The 23,977-nt window shown below is 31.0% G+C and overlaps 9 protein-coding genes across 9 annotated transcripts; 3 read left to right on the forward strand and 6 right to left on the reverse strand.

The window, feature by feature from the left end:
• Positions 1-895: 895 nt before the first annotated feature.
• On the reverse strand, positions 896-1,804 carry MTE1 (Mte1p; the record flags this gene model as incomplete). The annotated part of the gene is made up of 1 exon (XM_004180186.1): positions 896-1,804. The coding sequence occupies one exon, from the start codon at positions 1,802-1,804 to the stop codon at positions 896-898; it is 909 nt and encodes a 302-aa protein (XP_004180234.1).
• A 363-nt stretch (positions 1,805-2,167) lies between these two features.
• Positions 2,168-4,936, reverse strand: TBLA0D02090 (uncharacterized protein; the record flags this gene model as incomplete). The annotated part of the gene is made up of 1 exon (XM_004180187.1): positions 2,168-4,936. The coding sequence occupies one exon, from the start codon at positions 4,934-4,936 to the stop codon at positions 2,168-2,170; it is 2,769 nt and encodes a 922-aa protein (XP_004180235.1).
• Positions 4,937-7,805: 2,869 nt separating this feature from the next.
• TBLA0D02110 (uncharacterized protein) lies at positions 7,806-8,783 on the forward strand (the record flags this gene model as incomplete). The annotated part of the gene is made up of 1 exon (XM_004180188.1): positions 7,806-8,783. One exon carries the CDS (start codon positions 7,806-7,808, stop codon positions 8,781-8,783), a length of 978 nt encoding a protein of 325 aa, XP_004180236.1.
• An 814-nt stretch (positions 8,784-9,597) lies between these two features.
• On the forward strand, positions 9,598-14,037 carry TBLA0D02120 (uncharacterized protein; the record flags this gene model as incomplete). The annotated part of the gene is made up of 1 exon (XM_004180189.1): positions 9,598-14,037. One exon carries the CDS (start codon positions 9,598-9,600, stop codon positions 14,035-14,037), a length of 4,440 nt encoding a protein of 1,479 aa, XP_004180237.1.
• Positions 14,038-14,389: 352 nt separating this feature from the next.
• On the reverse strand, positions 14,390-15,760 carry HOS2 (histone deacetylase HOS2; the record flags this gene model as incomplete). Its single annotated transcript, XM_004180190.1, has 1 exon — positions 14,390-15,760. The coding sequence occupies one exon, from the start codon at positions 15,758-15,760 to the stop codon at positions 14,390-14,392; it is 1,371 nt and encodes a 456-aa protein (XP_004180238.1).
• Positions 15,761-17,997: 2,237 nt separating this feature from the next.
• On the forward strand, positions 17,998-18,369 carry COX13 (cytochrome c oxidase subunit VIa; the record flags this gene model as incomplete). Its single annotated transcript, XM_004180191.1, has 1 exon — positions 17,998-18,369. One exon carries the CDS (start codon positions 17,998-18,000, stop codon positions 18,367-18,369), a length of 372 nt encoding a protein of 123 aa, XP_004180239.1.
• A 615-nt stretch (positions 18,370-18,984) lies between these two features.
• CDC55 (protein phosphatase 2A regulatory subunit CDC55) lies at positions 18,985-20,634 on the reverse strand (the record flags this gene model as incomplete). Its single annotated transcript, XM_004180192.1, has 1 exon — positions 18,985-20,634. The coding sequence occupies one exon, from the start codon at positions 20,632-20,634 to the stop codon at positions 18,985-18,987; it is 1,650 nt and encodes a 549-aa protein (XP_004180240.1).
• Positions 20,635-21,981: 1,347 nt separating this feature from the next.
• Positions 21,982-22,341, reverse strand: RPS26A (40S ribosomal protein eS26; the record flags this gene model as incomplete). The annotated part of the gene is made up of 1 exon (XM_004180193.1): positions 21,982-22,341. One exon carries the CDS (start codon positions 22,339-22,341, stop codon positions 21,982-21,984), a length of 360 nt encoding a protein of 119 aa, XP_004180241.1.
• Positions 22,342-23,411: 1,070 nt separating this feature from the next.
• Positions 23,412-23,945, reverse strand: COX4 (cytochrome c oxidase subunit IV; the record flags this gene model as incomplete). Its single annotated transcript, XM_004180194.1, has 1 exon — positions 23,412-23,945. One exon carries the CDS (start codon positions 23,943-23,945, stop codon positions 23,412-23,414), a length of 534 nt encoding a protein of 177 aa, XP_004180242.1.
• Between the last annotated feature and the right edge of the window lie 32 nt (positions 23,946-23,977).

Here is a 23,977-nt window from a genome sequence, read left to right on the forward strand (position 1 = left end):
AATAAAAGAAAAAATAGAAAAAAAAGACAAAAAATCAAAAAGGCAAAAAGGCCAAAAAAAATACAATCAAATAAAAAAGAAACAACATAGTCTCCTCTGCTAATGCCTATTTAAAACGACCTGAACAGGAAAATTCTCGGCCCAGTTACCGGAAAGAGACGAAATGGCCCACTTTGATATCTATTTCCGGTAAATTCCAGATAGTCCATGGTCAAGGTAAAAAGGGAAAACAAGAGTCAAAAAAGAAAAAAAAAAGAAAAGACACCACGTGGCGGGGCCGCTGGATAAAAATTCTTTGTTGGGATTAATAATAGACCATTCTTATGGAGAATATATTAGTTTATTGACACATTGGGACAGCGTGTGGCGTGAGCTCCGGCAGTATCTTAGACAGGGCCTACAGGGCCTCTCCTGTTTTGGGCACGGAGAAAGATCTCGGAGGCAGCGGGTGAGGATTGTGGATTGTGGATTTGGGAGTGATGACGTGAGATTATGGGATGCGTGCTGCGGCTATTCTGTGAGAGGCAGGTGTGCGGGTGGCGCACGGGGTTCCTGCGTGGATCGGCAGCAATGTGGCAATGTGTTTCCTGTTCAGGGCAGGTGGCCCGATTGGGGTGGCGGAGAGGTGCGGCGATGCCTGTTGTGGAAACTAGCTCTTCTCTGTGAGATCGTTATGCACGGGGAATGTCAGGGATAATATGGGCTGTGCTATTATGGTGTTGAGCTATTATGGTGTTGAGCTATTATAGTATTGTGCCATTATAGTATTGTGCCATTGTCATTGGGATAGTGATAGCGATAGGATATCAATGGGATATCATCTATTATCTGTCTATAGTATGTTTGCCACCATACTATGGCATAGTTATCGTATGCATAATTAACGTATGCTATACTATAGGATTATAGTCTCGGGTTTAATCACTCTAATCTTGGATCTCTTCAAATGGCGTTTTGGGTTTTGGATAGGGTTAGGGCTGGGTGGGTTGCTGGGGAGATTGCTAGACAGGGCTGGTTTAGGGTGTGGTTTAGGGTGTGGTTTAGGGTGTGGCTTGGGCTGCGACTTGGGCTGCGACTTGGGCTGCAGCTTGGGTTCCGGCATATCTTTTGCCATCTTAGAGTTGACTTGCTTAGTGCTTATAGAAATTTCATTACAATCACTAGAATTTTGACTTTCAATAGGAATCGTCATCGGACTTTCAATAGGCTTTATTATATTCTTACTACGCGGGCTACTTAAACTACTTGTATTAGATCTCTCCAATTGTTTGCTATTCCTTATACTAGGTCGATTCGAATTCGTCTCAGGCGTCACTTGCTTGATCATTCTTGGTTTCTTGAAAGGCGTATTGAATTTTAAAGCTAATGGATCAAAACTATTCTTACGAGTGATGGCATTTGTTTGTACAATTGTTTTCCTCTTTTGCACACTCAACTTACCAACATTATTAAGGGTAGACTTATGAAGAGTCGACCTATTCTGACTTGCTCTATTCTGACTACTCCCATTCGCTTGTACTTGAACCTCTCGACTATACTCACAAATCTTTTCTTCGATTATCACCAGATTCTTACCACCCAACTTATGCTCCTCCTTCCCAAACGCCTCTTCATCCAAAATAACTTGCACATCCCTCGGCTTCGTAACAAATGTCGTACATATCAATATGTTATCCTCTTGAGAAAACAGTTGGAACTTATTATTCAATTCAAAATACTTCAATTTCCCATCATGCCAGACCTTGTGCTTCTTCTTAACATCCTCCGTATACTGACATTGATATTCATATATGTTCGATTCCATATCCAAAACAACAACAACAACAACAAAAGAACACTCTCGCTTACTTGTTCATGTTACCCTTTGCAAATCATTTATTTATCCATCTATTTATCTTTTTTCCCTCTCTTGACAAATCCGGAAACTTTATATCGCGTATCATCTTGCAAAATTTGCCACACCTAGTTGCGTAATGGGCCAGTTATTATTATCATGTATATAGAGATGCTTTATATAAGAATGTTATTTTGTAAAATTATGTAAGAATATTAATGCAGAGAATTTAAATGCAAATGCGATTTTGTAATGCGATTTTGTAATGCTAGAATGTAAAAATGTAAATGTAAATGTAAATGTAAATGTAAATGTAAATGTAAATGTAAATGGCTATTGAACACCAATGCCAACCCCTAATCCAACCCCAACACATGCTAAGATGGCAAGCACTTCCGCTATCCCAAGAAATAAACATATCTTGCGAAACCATCTCACATCTGTATTCCAATAAAACCCCTTAAACAGTTCTAATCGTTCATCAGAATTCAAAATCAATTTCAACAAGGAATGACTAGAGATCCCATTCTTATTACCACAGCCAATAAAGAAAAATAACGGCGGTATCAATATACAACACCCAATGACCATCATTATTCTCCATGTACTATAAATGCTACTACCAGATGTAGCTTGTGTCTTCAAATGGATCGATTTCGAATCAATATGTTGGATTGGTATAGCCTGTGGGATCCAATCAGTGCTTCTAAATATTTCTGTATCACCATGTTCATTAAGAGATGTCGGTGTTATAGGAATAGATGGAAGTTCCATTACTAACCCTTCAGGAGAAAGTATAGGTGCATTTTCAATCGCATAATTTAATTCCTTGGTGGTTAATGCATGTGAATAACGAGGTGTTTCAGAAATATATGGGAACCGATTTTTAATCAATTCAGAATTAAGATTGGTCCCATTAATTGTAATATTATTATTACCAACAATTTGAATATTATTATTACCACTAATACGAATGTTGTGATTACCTTCAATATTAATATTTTCAGCACCAACAATATTAATATCATTTGCTTCTAAATTCTCAATATTTAATGATGTGAAATTGTTATTATTACTATTATTAGAATAATTGAAAGGTGAACCAATATGATGAATATTACCTGTAGAACTACCACCGTTTACTGAAATTAATTGATTATTTTGTTTCCTCTTTTGTAATTGAGGATTCGATTTATTACCGGATGATTGACGAGAATTGTTTTGAATAACTGATTCATATATACTATTCAAAATATCAGAACTTCTTTCATCTCTCCATGGATGTTGTGCTCTTTCCATATTGGAATTTTTATTTTTATAACGAAGTGGAGTAGAATAGGCACTATTATAAGGTGTTTGAGATGGTGGAGTAAAAGGTTGGCTTCTAGTGTCAGAATAGATAGTATTATTTGGTGTATAGTTAAGATTTGTGCTTGGTGTATGATTATTATAGGATACACTATTAGAATTGACATTGGATCCACTATTGGATATAGCCACTGATACAAGTGGTGGATGTCCAGTGGCTATTTCACCTCTTAACATTTCCACTGCTTCTTCAATATCTGGAACATAACTGCTATCATATATTAAAGAATCAGTTGGGTTATAATATGATGTAGTGGTAGTTTGAGTTCGTTGTTGCTCTTCTCGAATTAAACTTGGATTAATTATTCGAAGCCGATGAATAGAATCTGATGATATTCGTTGATTATTAATAAATCTGGAAATGGGGAATTCTGTAGATGAAATACTATTTGTGGAATGAGAATTCCTAGTTTGATAATTGTAAAGATAACTAGAGTCTATATTTGGATCCATTAATTCAATTCCCCCAAGTAGTTCGGCTGTATTAGTAGATAATGCATCACTACTATTACTTATTCTTTGATATATACTATTAGAATCTTGATTAATCAAAGCATCACTACTACTACTACTACTACTATTATTATTATTATTATTATTATTATTATTATTATTATTTGTTTGCGATATTGAATTAGAATGAGAACTTTGATGAAGAAGCATAGATGTATTAACTGTATTAGCACTTCCAGGTATTTGACCTAATAATAATTGACTGGAAGCCACACTATTACCAGAATAATTTGATGAACTTGCCTTAGCATGTCCATTTGTTATATTCCGTTTGATATTGAAATCAGATCTGCTATTTCTAATAGGATACACATTCAATGATGAGCTCTTGTGATGGAGATTTACTGTTTTGATTTTAGATAATAATATTTGTGATCTACTTGTATGCAATTTTTGATATGATGAATCACCTTGTAAAGAATTATTGGAACTTGTATTATGAATATTATTTGGTGAATTAGGTGGTGTGTTTTGGTATCGGTTAGTATTATTAGGGTCACTATTATTAGTATAAATATTACGTGGAGAAAGAGTTAAATTCCCATATCCTGTTGATAATGCCATTGATAATATCGAACTATTTTGTGTAGAACGAGAGTTAGAACTGGAATGAGAATATGATCCTGTGGGATCTGAATGATAATTCAAATTATTAGAATCTAATGATAAAAATGATCTATTAAAGGCATTTTTATTTGGAAGAGATGATTTAGATCTGTAATTACTTTTTATTGATGATAATGAAGGCGTACTGTTTTTTTTATGATGATGATAATCTTCTCTCACAAACGCTCTTTCTGGAAACATCAGTTCATTGTCTGAAACTTCAGATATTTCAGTAGCAGTACTTTTTGCAGTTTCATAATCAGATTCAACACTATTAATGGTATTATTAACATTATTATCAAAATCAAAATCTGATTTAGAAATGGATGTAGAAGGAGAACCGCTATCTGAATTTGAATCATATTCTGATTGTGAATTATCTAGATATATTTGTAGCAAATCATTCAGACTATTTTGTGGTGTTAATTTTCCTTTTTTAAATGTATTAAAGTAATCTTTACTAATAGATGGATCTGACCGTTGATTTACAACATAATTTTTAATATGTTTATTTTTACTCTCTGAGTTATTACTTTCTTTGTCTAAACTATTGGTTGAATTGTTAATATCAGAATAGATTGACGACGATATCGAATTGAGGCTACTGTTAGACATAGTTAGACATAGTATTTTTTTTTTTTTTATTTCTCTTGACGCCAATAATATTTTTCTTTATATAAAGAGTTCAAAATAATTTTTGGATTTAATCAATAATATAATACTACTAATTACCTTTTTATTTTTCTTTGACTTTTGGAAAAATAATTATACGAATAAACTAGTTTTGAAAACAGATTCTAATAAATTAAAAGCATTGAAATATATTAAACATTAGACAAGAGTGTCAAAGAATAACAGAAATTTTTTATTTTGAGTAGAGAGAAATTAAATACTAGAATGAAAAGCGCTATATATACTCTCCACTGTATGTCGTGGGGTTAAACTAACCATTAGAAAGAAGTTAACTACTGTGTTTAAAACCATGAATTTCGTTTGTATTTGCCCATCAATACAACCTAACTTGACTACACTGTTACGCTGTTTAATTTTTTTTTTTCTACTTTGAAATTGTTAACAAATTCTATTAAAGGATACAAGTATAGGTAATTTGAAGTTGTTGAAACATTGGATATTTTCGCTACTAATTTTTTTATGTTAACTCAAAGCATCAACAATGAAAACATAACTAAGCACTTGGCAATGTTTACACATCTTATGAATTTAATGGATTACTATATAGTCAATTACCAATTTGTGACGTTTTCGGGAAAATGCTGGTTAAATATATATTTTTTTTAATATAGCGATGATGTCCGAAAAAATAATGCTGGTTTAAACAGATACCCTCAGAAAACGTCGTAGAGATATTCTGAGTACATTGAAGACAATTTACAAGCTTAATTCTATATTAGGAAACCAGTTAAAAGTTTGAAGACCTCAGACTTCTTTATAGGAAATATCTTTACTATAATAGTATTTTAGAGTAAAGAGATTAAAAAAGGTTAATCAAGATTGGTGGCTAAAGGATATATCTATCATTTGGTTTTCTCAAAGTGTCTATTTACAAAAGGCAATTAATATTTACGAATTTTGGATAACATTTTCGAGATCTCTCCTCTTTTAGAATTTTTGTACTTATAGTTTAATAGGTGAAGACTGTCGATAAGATATTCGGTGGCTAGTGTGGAAAGTGTAGAATTTGAAGAATATTCAAAATTGAAGAATAAAATACATTTTAATAGGTAATCCTAAACAAGAAAATTTCTCATGACTGAGATGAAAGAGGAAAAATAAAAGTTATTAGACAAAAACAGAAAAAAACACGAAATTACGTAAAGAACCTTCAGCTCATAAATGTATATTTTCAAAAGAAAATCCTGATCCAGAAAAAACACACCAAATGAACCTCATGAAGCTCGAATTAAACATCCACATATAGTAAATCATTACTCTCAAATGTATATACCATTCGCCAAACCTCTCAAAAAATATTTTTTTCTTTTTACAAAAGAATTATTATGACAAAAATAAGTATAGAAAAGACAAAAAAAAGGAAAAGAATTACTGAAGTAAATCGTAAAAACCTAAAATATCAACGTGGTTATACTGCGTTATCCTCGTTGGTAAATCAACTACAATTAAGAGGAAAAATGATTTCATTATTACCAGAACTCATGAGATAAATATCTTGTAATATTACTAGATTTGTAATATGACGTAGTAATTTTAGAAACAGAAAATTCTCAAGATAGCTATTTTCATAAAAGTAGAAATGCATTGCTTTAATAAAGTAGTCAAAATTCTATTTTTCAGCAAAATGACACACAAATGAACAAATCTGGTAAATAAGTTTACTAATCTTATGATTTGTAAGGTAGACATATACATGCCGAAATTATATTGATTTTAAAAAATTCGTCAAATACTTTGTCAACCACTAAAACTAAAAACCTACTCAATACTGTCCTAATCATTATTATACTGTCTGTATAATTAAAACCTCAACTTTATAATTTAGCTTATCAAGAATACAGTTGGGTGGAAAATAAACGAGTAAACTGATATGCTATTGGTGAAAATTATATTGCATATCTATGCTTTCGGGATTGCATTTTTGAGAATTACAAGAAAGAAGTGGAATACGTTTTGCTTTCCTCTTGAGCTTGGCATTTTATTTTACTAGTTTAAAATATCTAAATAAAACACTACTGCTAGCGAAGTGTAACACTCCAATTCAGTAACTCCGAAAAAAATAGAGATGAGACAACGGTCGTGCGGGTAACGTAGAGTTAACACCACGTGGAGGGTTGAAAATTTCAATGCTTCATAGTATATCTACAAGATGAAAATTCCATTGCCCATTTATCAACAGAACTGTTACGTATTAGAACCCTAATGTTATAAAACAATATGACTTTTGGTCTGGTTTGCTATTGTACCATATTAAACAACCATAAAGTGATATCATGATATTGGCAGAGTGTTTATAATTAAGTTAATATCGGATGAGTTCAGGTAAGCTGCTTTAGAGCTTTAGTTGATTGATTACAAATAAAGTAAAGTATGTAAAGCTTTTGTTAATTATTAGAATATTGGTGAGATGTCATAAGTTTGAAACAACACCAGATAAACTATAAATTTGAAAATTGATCGAATAGTAATAAAGACAAGCACGGAAGTATGTAAGCATATGCTTTAGATAATTTTCCTTCTTGATTTTTATAAATTATGTAAGTTCTAATTGTAATCAGTCGAGTTAAAATTTAATAATTGGTTGATTTTATTGGAAACTAAAAATTAGGGGTGGGAGGAGTTACTATTTAGGAATGGTGCGAGCGATGAAACTGAGATCTCCAAAGAAACAGAAATAGTTTAATTTTTAGATGCCATCTTATCTATATATAATTTAAATGCCAAATATTGTAGATTTTATTATATCTGGAAAGGTTATGCTCATCTATAGCATAGTTATGCCGTATACAAAATGGAACTCTACTGTGAAAAGAGACTAGGCAACACTGAATCAAATGAAAATCAAAAGAGAGATGACAATGAATGCAGCACCAGGATTAAGGAAATAAGTGAAGAAGAATTTGTATATTTGGATTGTCCAATCTCAGATCTTGACAAACATAAAAATAAAAATGCAAACTTTGATACAAATGATACTGCTAAACGAGCAAAATCAAAGTTAATTTATACTAATAATTATGGCAGTAAAACCCAATTTTTAAAAATGAAAAATGACATAGATTTTCAGATGCTAAAGAAAAAGCCATCTCTTAATGAAGAACATTTATTATCTTCAAAAAAAACTCATAAGAACAAAATTCTTTCAAATCCGAATGAAAATTGTAAAAATCCAGACCATAGTTTTATAGGAACAAATTTTTCTAACAATTTTTTATCAAGTCTCAAAAATAATGGAATGCAAATGTTTAATCTTAAGAAGTATAAAAATTTCGAAATATCTAGAATGAAAAATAGAAGCCCTAAGTTTTTTTTTATTTTAGATGCGTTTTATGATATGAATAAAATAAATAATAGATTGTTTGCAACCATTTTAATATTTAAAGTAATATACATGGAAAAAGAAACCTCTGAAGCATATATTAAAACGGTTAAAATTATTGAAATAATGAATATTTTTTTCTTGGTTTGCATTCAAACATACATCATTTTTATTAAAAAATTATTTGGGGAAAGGACAACATATTTTACGAGATATAATGAGGGCACATTGGCGTCAACTTTACGTCTTATTTTAAGATTTTTAGAGCCATTAATTTTCACCTCTTACAATCTGCTCAAAATGAATATGATAAGAACCATCCAATTATCCTCTGCGTCCTACTTCGATCAAATTCTTACATCTGTATCCTTTTATATAGTTTTAGGGGTCACTCTATCACTTAACAAGGATAGCGTTAACGAACTTTTGTTCAAAGATCTTGTAATTTAGTTTTACTAAATTTACACAGGATACTCATATGCGTAACATCTATATATGCTGACAATGTTTCCATATTACATTCCATATACCTCATAAAAAATGCCATTTTTTTACATATTCTTATAGTAAGTATACCAAGACTTCATAATAAACCAATAAATACATATTATTTTTTGAATGAGAATTAGAAATCATCCTAATAATGACATCTGGTTGCCATGTGCCTATTTAAGTCACGAGACGTATGTAGATGATTTTTTGGCTCCCCTAAAATTCTGATATTAATTAACCATATTGGGTATTAACTCTGGGGTGTCAGAAATTTGAGGTAAAAAAAAACGAGTGATTCCGAAAAAAAATAGCCTGAACTAGGAAAAGTGAAATAGATAGTCAGCAATAATCGAGAATTTGATAACGATAGATAAAAAAAATGTGTAGCTAATCAATGAATTGTTGTTCGGATACGCTTTCAAAATTAAGGGCTGAAATTATAGTATATAGTATAGTCCCTAAATTATAGATACTCAGATAAATATTTTATAAAATCTTCTTGCTTAAAGCTATAAGCAAATATTTGCCAACAAAAAGAAAGTTAACTCATCTGGTGAAGAATTATAAGGAATTTTGTTTTAATAAAAATTTAAAACTCTTTATATTTGAATCTAATTGTGGCATGGCTGATTAAAAGACTATCCAACTCAAGAAATTGACTATAAAGCTACAAACACAATAATATACATATATTTTTCATTTCAAAAGAATAAAAAAATATTGTCTTTTTTTGCCAGAGACCTATACACTTAGTCCTTCATCGCTAATTGAAATGCAATCCATATTACAACCTTCCAAGTGCAAATGCTATGATTTAACCTTACCAGATATAAACGATAATACAGATGTTGATATTAACAAGTTAACTGATCTAGAAAAAGCTAAGCTAACGCTAAATTTAAGAACCGGTGCAGCTGTTAATTTATTTAGATCAAATTTTTTTGTTAATGGAGGGCTGACAATTCCATTAAATTTGAAGGAATATACATTGAAACAAATTTATCAAGAATTAATACGATACTTTAGTATAAAAAAAACTGCAGAAAAAAATTCTAGGGCAAACTCTAATAAAAGGAAAAATAGTTCTACCATACAGTTGTACCAAGATGATGATTATTATAATATCGACATTATACCAGATCTACATTCTTATATTTCCAGTGAAACATTTAATCTGGATCTTGTTGAGAGAACTTGGGTGAGAGTGTCAACTACTGTTGTAAATAACTCAGAAAACACAGGCCCCTTCTTCAAACCAAGAATTTTGCATACAATCTGCTATACAAATGCATACCTATATTTATTTGGTGGACTGACTATATCAGACGGTGATCCGAAAATCTTAGTACCTTCAAATGAGCTTTGGAAACTTAATTTACAAACTAAAAAATGGTCTTTAGTCGCAAAGGATTCAAATATACCTGCGAGATTTAGTCATACTATGGTTGTAAAATATGAAGATGATGACTCACATGATACAAAATTAGTTATTATAGGCGGCTTAACTCATTACGATGTTCCTTTATTTCATATCGACTGCTTCAATCTTGTCAGCGATAAATGGGAATATCCAGAAACTAATACTTCAAACTTAGTAAACATAGATCACAAACCTGTATCATTGATAAATGGGAAAACGTTTATCGAAATTGTTCAAGATAACAAGGCAAATGTGCCAACTATTGTATTTTACAAACCACTAGAAACCGCCGAAGACAATGATTCCTTAATTGATAAATATTTGGCTCCCTTTGCAGCACAGCCAATCATTACCAATTCGAAGGGTATGAGATTAGATGTTAAGTTCGAGCAATTCGGTAGTGTTCGAAAAATTCCGTACCAATTACAAATGCCAATGGGCGCATCTTTTGTAAATAATATTGTTTTGGCTGGATATTTTAAAAATTATAATATGAAAAATTTTCATTGTTTGTGTTATAACATTCAATCCAAAAAATACATTAAGTTAAATATTAATTGTCCAGCAATAACGAAGCATCAGCACAGGTATTGGAAATTATTTATTTGGAAATCTCACCAACAACTTATTTTCTTTGGTTCAAAATATATTGATAAATACTTACCGTCTGTTCAGAAATTTGATCATATATTGGTTTCAAATTTACCAATTGCTAATATCTATAATCTATCGAGTAATTTCAACTGTAGAACCAATAATATTCTTCAACAGAAATTACCATTAACCTCATTAGAAAGTTTTTCAAACCCTAATTATAATAATTTTACATTGTCTACTAATACCTCAAATACTAATAGCAATGAACTTAATTATCGTAGTACAAGTTTTACTAATGTGGAAATTCCAAACTTAAACTATGGCACAACAACTCGTAGCAGCAGCACAACAAGTAATATCAGTAACACAGAAAATCATAAGAAATATGAATTTTCTCAATTTGAAAACTATGTAAAATACATGACACCTTCTACCGATTATTCTTCTTTAGGGGCCGTTTTCCCAACATATTCAATGGTTTTAGGTAAAGATTTAATGGAAATTTTCGGACAATCCGTCTCTGATTTCTCTTTTAAATCTTTGGATGGTGATTTGATACCTATTCCAATATATTTGTTAAGGAAACGATGGGGTAGATATTTTGACATGCTCTTTGCTCATTCTTACAATGAAGTTTTGAAAGATTATGATAATAACGATGAATCAAATTTTATATCAAGCTCAGCCTCAATTCTAACGTCAAATATCGATACCAGTAATTCTTCCCCTAAATTCTCGCTTCTATCCTCACACTCTAATCCAGATCTTCTAAGTTGTGAAAAAGCAAGACCTAGATCAAGAGGAGTATCTATTACATCATCAAATTATTCTAATAGAGATTCATTTTCGAGTACTAGTAATCCGCGCTCTATGAGAAACAGTCTCATCATGTCAAGCTATTCACCTAGGAAGGCTTCGATCGATAGTTATCATTATAGCACTGCATCAAATAATCTTGCTGTTCCAACAAGTAATAATAGTAATAGCAACAATAGCAACAACGGCAACAATAATAATAGTAGTACCTTCTCATCTCCAATTAGAAACCCAAGTTTATCTAAATTAAATGCAATTGCAAATATGCCAAATATTTCCCCAAAATCGACAATTGCTAATACTAATATTCCCACTACAATGCCAAATATTCCAACAAGTTTAAGCATGTCTACACCAACCACCGTGAATACATTATTTAGATCGCCATTTAAATCAAAACATGAAGCTAATGATATTGACTATGATGATGAATTAGCAAAGGATTTAAAAAATAATAGAAAAGATTCTGCGCATTCACCCTTCCACAATGCAAATGATGATATACACTTGAAACAGAAGAATCTTTTGCAATCGCAAAATCCGACATTACTAAAAATTGGAGATCAGGAATATGAAATACCTTCTAGAATACCATCTCCAGACTTGGCTTTGCCGAATATACCAATACTTGACGATTCACTCACAACTAACCCAACTAGCGTTAATTATAACAGTAACTCACATAATAATGCAATGCCTTTGAATATGCCAGCAAATGATGATACATCAATTCCAATACCTTTAACCAAGTTTGCATTTTCTCATATTTGGCAAGAGAGGCAGCGCCGTGGAAGCTTACCAGAAGCATCTATAACATCAAAATTAGCACAATCGAATAAAAAGCAACCAGCTGAAAACATTAAATACTTTGATACCTCATCAAACCAATTGCCACAATCAGGTTCCAGAGCCCGTTACAATAGTGAGCCCACAAATATTATAAATGAAGATAAAAACAAGAATAACAACAACTACCTCAATAATATTTCTAATCATTATAATATCCCTAACTGTAATTCACCATTTCCCCCAAATATCCAAACACATAAAATGTTTTATTGCAATAGATTATCAACTTCTACAACACTTTCTACTGAGCCACCATTTGCACCAGGTGATATGGATTCAGTCTTAATACCCAGAGTTTTATACATGCCTTGGTGTACAGCAACAATAAAATCCTTCGCAGAATTTTTCTTCACGGGCCAGATTAATCCAAAGTGGGAGTTAGCACCTGTTATATTAAATTTATTAGTGATTTCGAAAATTTATAAAGTACCTCTATTGTATGCTTTAGTTCAAGAAGCACTTTATACAATAATAAAAAAAAAGGAAAATCATTTGAAGACTGTTGTAAAATCCAAAATGAGGCAATATCAAACTTTATTGAAAGACATCAAAAATGAGGCAGATAAACGATTATTAAAGGATTTTTTAACTCATAACACTAATTATAATATTTTAGTTGATTTAGAACGCATATTAAGAGATAATGAAACCGGATTTTTCGATGCTAGTATAGTACAAAAAATTATACCAACATTAGCAAGCACTTCAGAGAGTGTAGATCTTTCACATATAAAATCAACGGACGAAATTTTAAGTCACCCAAATGATAAAAACTACAATACTGACAATAATTTTTCACATCCACACACACAAGGGAAATATGTGGAGCCATTTCTTGATGACAGTCTTGAACTTATCGCGATATCAAATAGAAGTAAGCTAAGAAGTACAAACTTAAATGAACTAAAAAATGAAACAGTGTCAGGTGCATCATTATTTGATGAAAACTTTGGTTTTACGAAGGAAAAGGAACTATATTTTCATGAGGAAGATTTCATTATCGAAGAGAGTTCTATGTCAGAGTCGTCAGACATTGAGTTAGGAGGGTTTTCTTTATCAAAAATTAAAAGGGAAGTTACAAAGAAAGACCCTGATGACGATAGTGGTATTGCATGCTCCTCTAAAGGTAAACCCTCTACAAGTAAACTGAATGGCTCTAATTTTGATATATTTTCTAATGGTAGTGCTGGTAGCAACGATGATGACTCAATTGACCCACTTACTAAAGAAGATTTTGAAATATTTAAGCCTAATAATAAAGACTCCAACAAAAAGCCTGGACTGTTTGGTGACCATTATGAAAAGGCTCTAACTTTAGAACAGCTTACTTCATCAACAACATTACCTCCAGTAGACTATATTATTAAATCAATATTTCGTTGCTCTGCCCTAGTTGATGACCCAATTTTGACAATTCGCTGTTTAGCTTGTTTGGAAGTATCAACGACATTGAATACTATTTCACAACGTACTGACAATGATTTAGCAATTGTCCAATCTCAAATTGATTCACTTTATACCATACAATAATTGGAATAATTATATGCTGAAGACTATTTACTTTGTATAATTTAATTACCTTTGTAATTTCAATATCTATGTAACTTTCAAATAATTTACTTGCATTATTCATCCATGCACAAACACACACATACGCACACATACATACATATACATATAGTTTTAAAATATATTTAGAAGGGTGGTAGCACATTAGATTAATCATCTGATGTAACTGAAAGTATTAATAGCGATTATTGATCTCGATAGAATATTATTTTGTCGTCAGAATATAGGCAGATCCAATATATGTTACAGTAGTGCAGATATTCAATGTGTGGATTATTAGATAGTATTACCGCATATTAATCAATTATATTGTTCATTCAACAAGTTCACATATTCGAGCATTGTCCTTTTCAATTTGTGCTAACCTCATTTGATCAGCCTCTTCATCCTGCTCCTCATTTAGTTCTTTAAGAGCATCCTCTTCATCTTGGGTTAATTTAGTTAAATCTTGAGTTGGAATAACATCTGCATCCATCCTAACGCTTGGCGCACCCTTTAAATACCTTATTTGTTCTAAACACCGTATTCTTAAGTCTTCCAAAAATTGCTTTGAATTCTTATTTTCATAAAGGTCATCTAGTACAGGATATAAGGAATATTCATCATCAAAATAATTAAGGAAAGGAATATCACTGGGTAATTCGGGCGATAAGAGAACATTATTTAAGATACCAGTTTCATAGGTCCAAAGACGAGATACGTTTTTTGGAGTATAGCCACCCCCACCAACTACAAGCATGGGTATTCCGAAGGATTTTACGAATTTTACGCATTCACCATGCGCTTTTATATTCAAATTAAAGCATCCTAGTCTATCATGGCCCAATGAATCTGCACCACATTGTTGAATAATAACAGTTGGATTATAAGAAGTAATCAATGGATCAATAATTGATTTAAAAAGATTAATATATGAATCGTCATCAATCCCGTCCTTTAATGGAACATTTAAAGCAAAATGCTTACCATTTGAACAGCCAGTCTCATCGTAATTACCTGTTCCTGGGAAGAATTCGCCGTTGTATTTATGAAATGACACAGTATAAACACGATCTGTAGTATAAAAAGCTTCCTGAACACCATCTCCGTGATGCAAATCGATATCAATATATAAGACTCTTGGATGAAATCGTAATAGATTTAAGATCGATAAAACAATATCATTAATATAGCAAAATCCAGATGGGCTGGTCTTTTTGGCATGATGTAAGCCACCAGACCAATTGATGGCAATATCTGACTGTCCATTTAGCAATTTTCTTGATGCATCTAACGAAGCACCCGTATAAAGAGAACTATATTCATATAAATTGTGGAAAATTGGGCAATCATCGCCAATATTAAATTTATCTAATGTACCTCTTGGCATTTTATTAACGTTATCTGGGTTAACTTTTTTTAAGAAGTTAATATAATCATCTGTATGAAATTCTAGCAATTCATCATCTGAAGCCTTTCTTGTTTCGTATAAATCCATAATCTTATGTAGACCATAGCCTGAAACTAAATGATCAGTCAACATTAAGCGAAAGGGTTTCATTGGGTGTCGTACACCAAAATGATAGCTTGATACTTTTGGGTTAAAATGATAAGAAACTCTGGGTGCATAAGTTGAACCAAATTCATAGTTAAACTGCGGCTGATTTTGTACTGTTTTGTAATCGTATGAGAATGTATCTGTCATTAGTAGCTAATTGTGTATCCTTTGTTTAAGTATCTATTTTAATGATTGGCAATTGTTCTTTCTATTTATTACTGTTATTGTCTATCTTTAGGCTGGCCTCAATGTAAGCAATGGCTATCGTATTGTTGTTTAATCATTTTTCGTTTATTCTATTGTAGTTTATACTGCTTAAAGGTTAATCTTTTATTTTCAAATAGAAATTTCGCCTTGCCTAAAAAGACGCTAAATCATCTATGAAAAAAATATAGTGCTAGAAAATAAAATCGATACCGGGAATAAACGGAGAAATTATTCCGAATATTTCCGAGAGAAAAAATGCAAGAGAATAAGTAGAGAATTAATTAACTCTATTCTGAAAAAAAAAAATAAAAGAATCAAACCTGTATTCAGTATATTTCTTTATGATGTTTTACCTGTAAGATATATCTTAAACTTTGTAAGATATTGCAAGTTATTTTTCAATATTTTAATGAACCTATATCTTTTATAAGATTGAGGTGCTTATTATAAAAGTAGATTATTTTCTTTCTAGTTTTCTACCAAAATTTTAGTACTATTATGGATATATCAAAGTTTATAGGAGAAGATAGCACACGACAATTCTAAAAAAAGTTATGTATTTCAAGAGAGTAGTTAACGAAGCATTAACAGCATTAAAAGTTTTAATATTGCATAATTTAATATTGCATCACAAACAGAATATCTAACTCCTTCTTATTTAATATAATGATTTAATATATATATTTCTCCGGTAGAGTTTACCAGTTGTGTCTTAAATTTATAGTTTATATAACGAAAGGTATATTTTATCCTCAAAGCAATATTAAGTTTTCTCTAAAAACAAGTTACAACTAAGTTATAAATATAATGTTTATATTTTTTATCAGGATGTTTATCTGGAAATATTAAGCAATGGGTCCAACTATACACGAATATATTATATAAATTTGAATCACAGAAAAATAACTATATCCCGGTGGTGATATATGATTATATTAGTATTGTAAGTCTTAATTTTATTGGTATACAGATAATGTCAGAAATTCGAGTCGATAAATTTCAATGCAATTTTCCAAATATACTGTTAAGCTGGTATAGCACCCACTGTATTTATTAACTTCTAAATTTTATTAAAACATTTTATCTAAACAAGGGGTAATCATATAAGTGATATACAAACTTGATAATTCTTACGTTTCTATTTGTATGGCCTACTTAAACTATTGTTTCTGAATTGGTTTTAACTTATTAAGGCTTTGAGATATTACACTGTTATTTTATATAAAACAAAATCTTGCAGTTACTGTAGTCTGCTCCCAACTTTAAGATAATCCTCCATTGGGAATGTGAATATTGTCAAAAAGAAAAAAATTAAATGTTTCTAGAGTTATATATTAATATAAATAATGTAACATAAAAAATGATAGTCATTTTTATCTACAAATGCAATATCTTTAGGTATATATACACTATATAGGAAAAATCAAACGAACTCTCTAATTTTCATTTAAATTAAATACTCATAAGGTAATCACATTATAATTCTTTTAAGTAGTTTTCCGATATGTCTATATCATTATCCTAATATGGTATATTTTGCATTAGGGATATGAAACGTCATGTAATGGTACCCTTTTTTTGTTAATGAAGGAAAAAGTTGATGATCTTATAACTCCGCGACGTTAGCTAATTTTTCTACATTATAGAGTAGCATTCACCACTCAATTCTCTATTGATTAAATTTTATTGTATGCTTTTTTTTATAAATTAATATGATTTCATATAAATCATGTAACTAATTAAAACATATGTTTTTATTCTATCTATCTAAAGTTAGAATTTTGAGGCATGAGAAGCTTTTAAAGGTTGGAGACATTAGTGCTTAATTTCTATTTATTTTGAGTGATTTAAAAATTAAAGTTGAATGATAATTTTGTGAGATTCGTATCATTTTATTTTATAATCAATTATAACATGTTTGATAATTTTTTATGGTCTGTTTAGTTGGCCAAAATAATGGGATTTGATCGCAATACACGCTTGATAAAGAGGGATCATTATAAAAACAATAGCTGGCCAATTTTGAAATTTTCCAGATATTTTAATATATATAACAACAATATGTAGAGGAATCATCCTAATATTTCCCTATCCTTAAGGTTGGATTGGAATGTACGGTAAAAGATCTAGGTTAAAAAGACAAGAAAAATATTGATACTGAAAAATACTTGTAAAAAATGATGAGAAATTATAGTACTCTACCAACTCATGCATTAAAGATGGCTTTGAAGCCAAACCCTGCAAAAGCAGAACAATATCTAAAAATGCAGAACGCTGTTAAATCCCACGCAGCAGAGACAGCTATTATGTGGAGAAATGTATCTTTTTTCGTTGCATTCCCAATTATTGCATTAACTGTATATTCTGTTAGTGGGATTGAAATTGAGCATGCACACCATCGTAAAAAATTGAGACAAATTCCAGATAAAAATTGGCCAATTGAATATGATTTCCAAAATGTAAGATCTAAGCCTTATTTTTGGGGTGATGGTGATAAAACATTATTTTGGAATAAAGGTATAAATCGACATCTTTCTGGGCCAAAATAAATTAAAATATTATATGCTTGAATGTAATCATTTTACTATATTTTTACATTTTAATTATATTTAGTAAGTTTTATATGAGAAGTACAACTGTTTTTTTAAAAAATATAAATATTAAAAATTTCGATATTTATGTTTATATATGTAACTACGTATTTCGTTTTTTTAAAAAATATCTAAAATATATATAAAATAAACAAAAAATGAATGAAACATATAAGATAAAAAGGAAAATAAATTTTGAAGTAAATAAAATATACGTTAAGTTAAAAATTTGTTAGTTAGTAGTGGGTTAATTTGTAAGGAAAGAAAAGTAAGGTGATAGAAAAAAAATGCCTATTAAGAAAAAATAATATGAGTCTTTAATTAATGTAGGTAGGTAAAAGTAAAATACGTTATACGATATGAAGTGGTGAGCTTGCTCAGATAAAATGAACAAGCTTAGATTGATAAAGTTGGAAAGTAGACAAAAAGTTATGGATAATAAAGTGAGAGATTTCAAAGAAAGTTACTTGATTCTTGATAATTTATAATTCGTAATTTGTGAGGGGTTTGGAAATGAAATATAATAATATATATATAAAAAAAATAATGATATATGGAAATTATGGTATGCGTTTATAATGCAGAAAAAATGAATAAATTATTTGTTGCAGCCAAAGCAATACTATTTTCTCTTGGATGCCAAGAGAAATGTAAAATAGATTTTTTAAAATCGATATCATCACCCCAATCCTTAATCTTATTTGATCTTTGATTCATCGAACCGATTCTTTTGCTCTTAAAGGCCGCTTTATCGGCTTGTAAAACAATTTCATTAGTGAATAAATTATTTGATTTATCAGTTGAATTTGAATCAATATCATTCATTTCGTAATCCATATCATCAGGGTTTGAGTTATTGTTTCGGCTATTATTATTATTAGAATGTGAATTATTATTATGCGAATGCGAGTGTTGTGAATGAGAATGCGAAGAAGAAGAAGAAGATGAAGATTGTTTATGCCTACTTGAAGTTGAAGTTGAGTTGAAATCTTTTACAATTGTTGGAATAGTATCATCAATTGAATTATTTATTACATTTGGATATATCATAAAATTATTATTATAAGAACCTGTCATCAAACTTTTTGAATCACCTGAGAATTCTATTTCAAATTTATCAAAAATAGCATCATTTTCATAAGTATCACTCAATCTTTCTTTTAATTGATCATGGATGTTGATTGTTTTAATAGGTTTACTATCCATATTAATATCCCAAATTTTAACAGTCAAGTAATCTCTTGAAGCAATATATCTACCATTTGGACTAAATTTCACATCAGATATGGAGGAAGTAATTTCTGTGAAAAAATTATGATTATTTGGATCTAAAAATTCTTCAAAAATTTTCGGTTTATAATCACAAAGAGCATTTGTTCTCATATCACATAACCTAATAGTACCTTTTGAAGAAGAATACATGAATAAATTACAAAATTGTGGATGGAAGTCTGCACATGTAATGACTTCAGTTAATTCTTCCATATTTGTTGGTTTAATATCAACGATATTAAAACTTTGATCAGGTATATTTAAATTCCAAAGATTAATTCTTAAATCATCGGCAGATATAAAAGTTTCTTGATCTGAATTAGGTGAGATGGAATTAATATGATAAGTATGAGCATTTGAATATATTTTTTTTGGCTGAGCAGCTATTATTTTATCATGTTGTGATAATTTAGGCAAGGTTAAATCTTTAATTGTTTTCCATTTATTACGATTAGTACTACTAGTGTCGTCTAAAGTATGATTATTTGAAGATACTAATTTTATATTTTTTTCATAAATTTTCCATAATTTGATTGTCTTATCGTTTGTTGATAAAAGGAAATGAGATTTCTGAGTTGGTTTTAACCATTTAATTTGATTAATTTTTTCTTCGATTTCTAAAGATTTCAAATAATCGAATTCTGCATCATGAGATTGGAATTCTGTCAAGAATCTATATTCACAATGTTTGGATTCATTATTTTTTTCAAATAAAACGACTCTACCACCTCTATCACCAGTGGCAAGATAATCACCCGAATTATCAAACTCTACTGCTGTAATGATATCTGCTTCTGTAACAACAATATCCGCTTTATCACCAAAACATTGACTGAACTTGAAATCGAAATCTTCTTCGTCTGTATTTCCTTGTATATGTTTGTTATGATGGTTACCACCACCACCACCACTATTACTGCCGTTACTACTATTGTTATTGTGCTGACCCATTTGTCTTGTTATCTTGGATGGCTTGTATTTCTTATATTGTAAAATAAAGGTTGAATGTGTAAGAGAAGTTTTTTAAAAAAAAGGAAGTAAAGGTTTTAATAATTGATAAATGAAGTTGCACCTATCTGCGTCGTCTGTCTTTTAGATCTGTCTGTGTGTTTATTATCTTTTTTTATATTCTTTTTCCTTTGTTTTTTTTTTTTTTTTTTGTCTTTTACTCTAATAATTTATTCTATGATAAAGTTAAAACTTGGCTAATTTTTTATTTTTTTTTCTTTTTTCGAACTTTAATATGATTTCAAAGGGAATAGAAAAAGGGTATATATCTCATTCAAATGAAATTCGAAAAATCGATAAAATTTAAAAAAAAAAAAATATTTAAAAGTTAAGGAAAGGATTATAGAAATAAAAAGCAATAAAAAAAAAAGGTAAAATTGAATAGTCTTTTTTTTTTAAATATTTTTTTAAGGGAGCGTGTGAAGGGAACGTGAAGGGGAAAAAAAAATGAAGAGGAGAAGAACTATACGCTGGTTTTTGAAAAGAAAAAAAAGGGTAATCTGAAACAACAAATATGGGACGTGCCAATTGAGTTGTAAAGCAAAATCTTATCTAATCTTTGTAACGTAAATCAATTAATCTGCTTATACACTATACTTCGAATTGCTAGGTTCTAAGGGCGGTAATAGTATCCTGATTGGTAGGATTTTTATGCAGTTGGAAAAAAAAATTTTTTTTAATATATAGATATATTTTGTTAAATGATTTGCCTAAACTAAAGAGTTGCAAAGTGTAAAGAATTAATTGTTCCTCAGTATCAAGATTTCAAGGATCAAGATCTTTTAATAAATAATTGAAACACTAGAATAGTCAAAGAAAGGTAGTGGTTAACCAAGACAGTAGCAATAGCCAGAAAGTCTATGTTACTAAGTTAATCAATTGTAAGAAATTACGGGATACACTTTACATTGTGTGGTAGGTATCTGGAAAATGGAAATAAAGGGATGGCTGGGAAATACAGGGCGTCTGAGTAAAAAAAATAAAACAGCAATAAAAAGAGGACGGAAAAATAGATGGAATTTTTTTCTTTAAAAAAAAAGACTTACCCGGCTGTCGTGTGAGATGACACAAAACTTGTTCAAACTAAATATGGAGAAATAAGCTATGCATGGGTGTGTATTGTTTGAGCGTATATTGTTTAGAGTATATGTGTTTAGAGTATAGATGTTGTAGAGTATATAGATGAATATTGCCTGGGAAAGCAAACCGAGTGTACTAGACTAAAGAGATTAAAATAATATATGAAATAATAAAATAATAAATTATAATGGGTTAGTATAGAACAATGACTTAGTTGGCTTTCTTGGCGGCATCAGCTGGAGAGACTCTGGATTCTCTGTTGAATCTAGCTCTTTGTGGAGGAGTTCTGATTCTTCTGTCGGATCTGGATCTGACTCTAACGATTCTGGCGTGAATAGCACAAGAGACACAGTAGTGCAACTTGTTGTAGGTCTTTGGTAAAGCGTATTCAGCGTAGACGGAAGCTTCAGACAAATCTCTGACAGCAGCGGCTTCAACGATGTTTCTGATAGCCATTCTCTTGATGGCCTTGTCCTTTGGAACAGATTTGGAACAGTTGACACATCTGACTGGTTTGACGTGACCTCTACCCTTCTTGTTTCTACCGTTGGAAGCTCTCTTCTTTGGCATTTTGACTGTTAAAAAACGTGTACTTGTTTATCTGTTTTTTTTTTTTTCTCTCTTCAATAATGGAAGCAATTGTGTTAACAAAAGATTGAAAACAGAAATAATAGAAAAAAACAAATTCAAATAGTTTAATAGTTAGTAAACCGATATTCTTTAATTTACCCGCTGAGCAAGCATGGCTGGCATGGCTTGCTGAAACGTCTGAGCATAAGCGTCGTTATTCATGTAGGTACATACTTTATTATGGCTATGGTTTGTTTGTAAATCAAATAAAGGTTAAAAATTCAAATACAAGATATTTCACTTTTAACACTATAATATTTGATATACTTTTTGCACTCGGGCTGTGTGTCTCTCTCTTACTGAGAGACTCATGGAACAGTCCGAAATTTTGGCAGAGTTTGTTTCAGGAGGAGCCGATTTTTCAGGAGGAGAGCCGAAGTTGCGTTCTGCGTGGGTGGAAAAGTGGTGCAAAAGCGAGAGAAAAAGCGAATGGAATTTTGTGAAAATAAAATAGAGAAGAAAAGAAAAATATCCTGGGTGTGGTGTGCAGGTGTGTAGGTAGACAGGGAAGAAAACAGGGACACCAACAAGAGATAACATAACATAACATAACATAACATAACATAACATTACACACAAATAGCTATGCATCCCCCTCACTTCAAATGCAATGCAATCCAATATGGATAATATACTTGAAAGAATATAAATATAAATAATAAATATAAATATAGAGGAGAATATAGAATAAGTAACATAGGATGACAGAGGTCCAAATGAGGAAGCATCGTGCTAATTAAATTGGTCATTGAAAATAACAGGAGTATACAACTGAGTAAAACTCCTTCTCTCTCTGACTTTACTTGCACTATTTACTGGCAGGAGCATACTCAAAATTATAACTTTGCAACCTTGATCCCAATGACCAACCCAACTAGTACGAAAAAAAGGAAGCCTGAGTTTGGTAGATACACGGGACGCCACCCTTTAGAGGAGATATTAGAGAGAAAAAAACAACACACACACACAGGACATATACACATCATAAAACACCGAATGAATATCAACCCTTAATGATGATCTTCTTCGGTCTTGACACCAATGTAATTCAACTTAAATACAGAACCACATTCCCAACATCTGGCAACTTGGTTAATGGTTGGCTTCAACCACATAGTCTCGTGGGTCCCAGCTGGACAACCGGAACAACCAACATATCTGTATTCATCGTAGGAATCCACTATGATAGGATCAGCCATGGTACCGATTCTATTGGCTTGCAATGGCTTGGTGTCGAAGAATTCAACACCTTCCATCTTACCCATCAATTCCAATCTTTCCATACCTGTAGCTTGTTCCAAATCGGTTGGAACAGTACCTTCTTTAGCACCTTTACCGATTAATGTTTCACGGCCCTTGACATCTGCCAAAGTCTCAGCAGTCTTACTTTCAACTCCTGATTCTTGACTTAGAAGTCTTGAAACTGTCCATAGGTTTCTCGAGCTTGGCACACAGACTGCAGAAGTGGCTACACGACTGGCATATAATGGGCTTTTCCTTAATATAAGGTTTCTACTTTGACTTCTTAAGACCTGTTTGAACATCCTGTATGACTATGAGGTTATATTATTGTTGT

Source organism: Henningerozyma blattae, chromosome 4, assembly GCF_000315915.1.
Source record: "Henningerozyma blattae CBS 6284 chromosome 4, complete genome".
In the NCBI taxonomy this organism is placed as follows: Eukaryota; Fungi; Ascomycota; class Saccharomycetes; order Saccharomycetales; family Saccharomycetaceae; genus Henningerozyma; species Henningerozyma blattae.